The sequence below is a fragment of the Staurois parvus genome, unplaced genomic scaffold, assembly GCF_062004578.1.
Source record: "Staurois parvus isolate SC_StPar_1 unplaced genomic scaffold, SC_StPar_1.0 ptg000487l, whole genome shotgun sequence".
Taxonomy (NCBI): Eukaryota; Metazoa; Chordata; class Amphibia; order Anura; family Ranidae; genus Staurois; species Staurois parvus.
The window spans coordinates 1,431,427-1,438,345 of record NW_028318283.1 but is presented as its reverse complement, the minus strand read 5'-3'; the positions used below and the strand labels follow the sequence as shown (position 1 = coordinate 1,438,345).

General features: G+C 42.8%; 1 protein-coding gene across 1 annotated transcript; it reads right to left on the bottom strand.

Annotated features, from left to right (window-relative positions):
- Positions 1–1,994: 1,994 nt before the first annotated feature.
- Positions 1,995–5,125, bottom strand: LOC149452234 (E3 ubiquitin/ISG15 ligase TRIM25-like). Its single transcript, XM_089689611.1, has one exon. The coding sequence runs from the start codon at positions 5,008–5,010 to the stop codon at positions 3,508–3,510; it is 1,503 nt and encodes a 500-aa protein (XP_089545737.1). The 5' UTR covers positions 5,011–5,125; the 3' UTR covers positions 1,995–3,507.
- Between the last annotated feature and the right edge of the window lie 1,794 nt (positions 5,126–6,919).

Sequence of the window (6,919 nt, the reverse complement as noted above, 5' to 3'; positions counted from 1 at the left end):
ATACATTATATTATACATTGTATCTCTTTCCTTTCAGAGAGAAAAAAAAAGTGTGTGTAAAAAATAAATAAATAAAACTCATAATAAAAACAAACAAAAATACCTAGATTAAGGTTTGATCTAGGTCTGTGCCAGGGTTAGTGTTTGGGTTAAGGGTCAGGGTCAGGTTTTTTTTTCTTTTTGGTCAGGATTTTTTTTTTTAATTTTTAAATTAGTATCAGTGTCAGGATAAAAAAAAAAGCAAATTACGCACTATTGTTTCTGGGCTGTACTACGGGTACAAACAACAACTAACATAAACACATGTGGTATCGCTGCGATCATCAGGAGCAGGAGAAATTATTTTGGGTTGATCTTTAGTGGTAGATTATGGTAGTAGCACGAAATATACAGCTACATTTAAAAAACTGTTTTGTTTTGTTTTTTACTATTGTGGGCCAGATTTCCTTTGTGAAAAAAAAAAAAAAACACAGGAGATATCCATTATCTTTTACCACCAAATGAAAGTCCAATTTGTCCTGAAAAAAAACAAGGTATAATCTTCCTGGATGCACAAAGCAGTTGTGATGATACGGACGGTTTTGCTAACACATGTCAAAGCTGCAAAATTGTGCTTAGGCATTAAGAATTGTTTCACCATTAGGCACGAAGGGGTTAATATTGGCTAATGTGGTGAAGGTTATAACTACAGTTGAGCTTTAAATATTATCTCTCTCTCCTTTAGCCCTGGTTCATTTCTGTGCGGTCGTGCGGGCCATGATTTGCGCAGGCACGAGAGCCCATTAATTTAAATGGCCTCCCATGCCCCAGGACATGCAGGGAAGAAGTCCATGAACTATTTTGGAAATCGTAGCCCGCACAGGAATTGTCCAGTGGGGGCGGCATACCTTTAGAATTAATGTCACCCGCTCACGAATCCCACATTCCTCTGTGTGGGTGGTGAGGCTGCAGGCATTTGTGCGGGTCCTGCAGTGCACCACCCGCACAGATGTGAACCGATGGTTAAGGAGATTTTCCCTCGCTTTCTATTCTGTCTGACAACTGTCACTCGGACAGGTCATGATGTCAAATCCCCCCAATTGGCTGCAGTAAAAGCTTCACAGAGTTTCTAACCTTTCTGCACTTTATCACTACTATCTGTGACCCCCATGGTGGACATTCCCCCTCACTTCCTGTTCTGTCTGACACCCTTTAAAAATGAAGGATGAGAGAAGAATTCCCCAGGGGAGAGAGACGGTAATAAAAAGCCAACAGAGGTTCCAGTCCGTCCGCACTGCAATTTAAAAATGAAAAAAAAAAAGTAGAAACCAAAAAGAATGAGGTTTAATTCAAGGAGGGGCTGCTGTCCTCTGCAGAATAGGGAGATTATAGTAAGATTCCCACATCCTAGAAATTCTAGGTGGGAGCTGGAAACCTTCCCACAGTCTACATGAAGTGGCACAAGCATGGTTAAAGTGATTGTAAATCCTCCCTTTGTGCTCCTTTGTTAGCAAAGACATGGAGCAGAATACATTTTGGCCTAAATTTATGACGAAATTTGATTTTTAACATTTTATTATTGGATATGTTTTATACCAAAAAGTAAAAAATGTTTTTTTTCTTCAAACTTTTTGGTCTTTTCTTGTTTATAGCAAAAAACAATAAAAACCACAGAATTCATCAAATACCACCAAAAAAAGCTCTATTTGTTGGAAAAAAGGACTTAAATTTAATTTATGTACTGCGTTGCATGGCCGCGCAATTGTCAGTTAAAGTAACGCAGCGCTGTATTGCAAAAAAAAATGGCCTGCTCAGGAAGGGGGGGAAATCTGGAGGGCGAGTGGTTAATAAACGCCTATGAACCATACTATAGAAGTTGCATTTCTCTGGACATCCGACGCTCCTTCCTTCCTATCCAAGTTTGATCATTTATAGAATTGTTTAGGGCATTAATTGATCTCACAATGTCTCCATGGTGACATCTTTTGTTAATGAAAGCGAGACCTTCAAACACAGAGGCATAAAGATCACTGTATTATGAGGAAATAAAGACACTGAATCATGGTTACTGCAACAAAATCACATACACTATGACATCGAAGAAGTGATTAACGTCAACGACCGTGAAGATCAATCATGTGTTGACAAAATTAGACATGTTTTAAAAGGTTCAATTGAAATAAACAAAAAAAATTCCTGAAAATACGAAAAAAATGGATTGGAATCATCCTGTGCTTAAAGCAGTATTAAACTAAAAAGCAAAAATGTTATATATTGCAGCTTAATAATCATTAGATGTGAAGTCTGCATTAGTGTTCTTTTTTTTAGGCTTTTTTTTAGTGGTGCACCTAAATGAGAATTCTGGTGCTGATACCGAAAATTCAGAATGCACGTGGTCGAAACGTCTACGTATGTGGGGAGGGTTCGTTTTTTTTTGTATTTTTTTCTACTTTTATATCTCTATCTATCTATCCATTCAGTCATATCCAACCCTTGGCGATTGCATGGACCGTCACTTGTAAGCAACTTTTTCCAACCCCTACCATGCAGGAGATCCTGCATGGCCAGGGATGAAACTAGGACAATTTAGACAGGAGCCAATTAACCTACCAGCATGTCTTTGGAGTGTGGAAGGAAACCGGAGTACCAGGAGGAATCCCAAGTGAACATGCAAACTCCATGCAGGAGGCACCATGGTTGGGAATCAAACCCATGACCCATTTACTGCAAGCCAAAAGTGCTAACCACTGTGCCGCCCACTTTTATATATATATATATATATATATTTTTTAAACTTATAATTTTATTGCTATCACATAGGGGCCCAATAGTCCCCTATGTGATAGTATATGAGTGACAGGTCATCTTTGTAGGGGGGGGGGGGCAGTGTGTGCAAGGAGGGGGCAGGAGAGGAGCAGTGTATACAGTGAGGGAGCAGTGTATACAGTGAGGGAGCAGTGTATACAGAGAGGGAGCAGTGTATACAGGGAGGGAGCAGTGTATACAGAGAGGGAGCAGTGTATACAGTGAGGGAGCAGTGTATACAGTGAGGGGGCAGTGTATACAGGGAGGGGGCAGTGTATACAGGGAGGGAGCAGTGTATACAGAGAGGGGGCAGTGTATACAGGGAGGGAGCAGTGTATACAGAGAGGGGGCAGTGTATACAGAGAGGGGGCAGTGTATACAGGGAGGGAGCAGTGTATACAGAGAGGAGCAGTGTATACAGAGAGGAGCAGTGTATACAGAGAGGGAGCAGTGTATACAGGGAGGGAGCAGTGTATACAGGGAGGGAGCAGTGTATACAGAGAGGAGCAGTGTATACAGAGAGGAGCAGTGTATACAGAGAGGGAGCAGTGTATACAGGGAGGGAGCAGTGTATACAGAGAGGCTCCCTCACTGGCTGTCACTATGGGGTTGATTTCCTAAAGCTGGAGAGTGGGTGGCCTATCCCACTGATTACATTTCAGAACTCCACCTGACTTCCTTCAACCAAAAAATCTAGAGCTCTCCTAGTCTTGTAGTGTATTTTTAACTCCATATTCTGAGCCACCCGTTGTCCTCCACCCAGAATGCAGGATGAAGGGGCTCAGTGAAGGTAGCAGTGAAGGTGTGGAGGTGTCTGATGGGGTCACTCAGTTCATAGAAGGACAACTGCCCAACCTCATAATCCAGATAGATTCCTAACCGGTTGCAGGACAGATTAGAAAGTGTATTGAAATCTTTACTATCATGTCTAATTGAATATTCGTTGTGCCACCTGCAGATGCACCATGATTTGTTATTATTTCCAATCCAAGACTCCGTGCTCTTGGGGTTCATACTTGGATAGGTCACCCCCATCATCCAGTATTCCAGTTCACTAGCTTCCACTTCCCAGTAATGCTGTCCAGCTGAAAATCCTCTTGTGTTCAACACTTGATACTGCTCAAATCTCTCCACTGTTTCTTTACGACGTTGGCCTAAGACTGACCAAGAAACGGACTTGAGATCACTGGAAACCAATACATTATTAGCAGCTGTATTCAGATCCAGCAGGATATCTTTAGCTTCAGGGATACAAAATACTTTCCTTGTCTCAGTCACAATATTATTCAAACCATTGTGTAAAGTCAGAGCGATCAGAAACTCATCCAGGTCCTCTGCAACATGCAACTTCTTATCTGCTTCCTTCAGGTCATCTTTCTTTTGATCTTCTGAATTATCATAAAAGTCGTCCTCACCATTTTGTAAGACAGTCAGAGGGTTGGTCTCATTGCACAGCTCCTCAATGTGACAAATCTTGCTGGACAGTTGGGTCATTTTCATTTGCAGCTGTGCCACCAGAATATTACATGATGCGATAATCACCGTTTCCTGTATGGAGATCTCATGTAGGACTCTCTTTTCTAGATCCTCCAGCCTTCTCCTGGTGTCTTGAAATAAAGCAGCAACTTTTTCTTTTAGGTTGGTTCCTTTCTTTGGAATTCTCATCATATTTTTAATAATATTCTGGCAGTTTTTCTCCATATCCTCTCTTTCTGAGACCAAGGTCTCCAGGAGGTCTTTTAATTTTTTCTTTCTCTTTGTGGTGGCTTCATCCAGGGGTTCCAGTTGATGGAGCCTGTGCTTCTCAGCTAGGCAGTAAACACATATACAGACTGCGTCTTCATAGCAGTAATACTGCAGGATCTTCTTGTGGTAGGAGCATTTCCTGTTCCCCGGGGATGTGTTGGGCTCTGTTAGGACATGGTCTGGTGACTTGTTGTGAGCCTTCAGGTGGTCATCACACAGAGAAGCTTCACAGTGCAGACATGATTTAATAGCAGGTACAGAGGAGTGAATACAATACGTACAGAAGGTCTTGGCTGCCTCCTGTTCCGCCTCTTCTCGAGCTGCGTCCTTTATTAAGGTTGGCCGTACCTGTAACTGCTCTCTGCACTCAGGACATACATACGGTCCAGATATTGTCCCTTGTTTATCCAGTTCTGGATCTGTACAGGTTTTCAAACATCTAGTGCAGTATTGTCCATCCTGTGAATCTGAAGACGCCATAACTGAAAGACAAGTCAAAGATAGTTCAGCAAGAGAAGCTCCACCGAATAATTGCTTGAAAACTCCTGGTATCAAAGTTTGTGAATTTGAGCAGAAAGATGATACCGTGTGTATGAACAGGTTGTCCGGACTCTAAGCTCAGTGTAACCAATCACGTAGCTTTTTTTTTTTTTAACCGACTGGGTCACTGTTGCGTAAGTATAAAAGGAAGAAACGAAACTTAAATCCTTTTCTTTCAAACAACGTGATCACCAAAGCGTGCTGCAAGTTTCCCCGCTAGAGGCGTGTGCAAAGGTCAGAGTGAATATTTTACATTCCATTCTCTTAGGCCCCATTCACACCTGAGTGTTTTGTAATGTGATGCTTGAAGTTTCAAAATGCTCAGGGAAAAAAAAAAATCAATATTACTCTGTGGAGATGATTCCCATCTTCACTCCAAGTCGCCTGAAGCAGAACGCCTGAAGCTCAAAAAACTTTTAGAGCTACTTTTTTAGCTCCATTGAGGCAGATTGATGTGTTTTTGGTGCGTTTTCATTCCCATAGAAATACATGAAATGCACAATTCATGCATCTTGTTGTGTGACCAAAAGCGTTTTTCTAGCATAGCTAAATATGGCAACAAATGATGTCACAGATTAAATTTTCCTCTATTGACTAATACAAAAATGCCAGAACTCAAAAAGCCCTAAAATGCCTGAACAAATCGAGTGCAAATGTTCGGAAAGCGTATAAAAAGGCATGAAAAAATGCACAAAAACACTACGCTCAGGTGAGAATGGGGCCTTAAAGTCATATCAAAGGCATGAAATAACAAACATATTATACTTACCTGCTGTGTGCAGAGGTTTTGCACACAGCAGTCCTGATCCTCCTCTTCTCTGGTCCCCCACCGACACTCCTGACCAGGGGCGGACTGACAACTCATGGGCCCCTGGGCAATAGGGGATCATGGGGCCCCTGTGTCCTTGCCCAAACTCAAAAAAGCCTATGAAAAAGGTACCAGGGGCATCTCATGGGGCCCCCTACCGACCCCAGGCCCTCGGGCAGTGCCCGAGTTTCCAAATGGTCAGTCCGCGCCTGCTCCTGACCCCTCTGGTTTGGTTCACACTGCTGAGACTTGGGATTCAACTTGTGAGACCCCATGACTCTCATTGACTGCCATGTGAAATCCCATGTTAGTCAATGAGAGTCATCTTAGCACTACTGAAGTCCTTCTGACTTTAGAAAAGGTTCCTCTACTACTTCAAGGCGACTTCTATCCGACTTGTGCCCATAGACTTCAATAGAAGTCGCCTCCAAGTCGGATCCTCATCGATATTGATGTGATTTGGATCCGACATTACAGGAAGATTACGCAGGCATTCCCTGAAAGTCACTTCAGAGTTGCTTCAAAGTAGTACTCAAGTTGCCTGGCAAAGTCACACTGCAAGTCGCACGACTTTCAGGTAGCAGTAGCGTGAACTGAAACTCCCTCCTGTTGAGTGCCCCTAGAGCTAGCAGCTTGCTATGGGGGGCACCCAAGCAGACTCGCTCCCGAGCCGCTGCTCCTGGTGTTCATTCAGACACAGAGTGTGGCTTGGCACCACTTCCTCTCTCTCCTCATTGGCTCACTAGCTGTGATTGACAGCCAATGTCTCAGCCAATGAGGAGGGAGAGTCCCTGGAGAGCCTAGGCTCTTTTGCACATCGCTGGATTGCGATGGGGCTCAGGTAAGTATTGAAGGCACTGCTCACAGAAGGTTTTTTACCTTCATCCACAGAATACATAAAAGGTAAAAACCTTTAGCCTTTACAACCACTTTGAAGTATGAAAGAAGGTAAAACGTTTTATGTTTTAGGGGGCACAGTTCCAGGGGCACAGAAACTAAATGGGGACATTGTTCCTAAAGTTAGTAGTGACCACTGCTGTT

Excerpts from the sequence above, each read along its gene's own strand:
- LOC149452234 (XM_089689611.1), bottom strand. The coding sequence starts at position 5,010 with ATGGCGTCTTCAGATTCACAGGATGGACAATACTGCACTAGATGTTTG.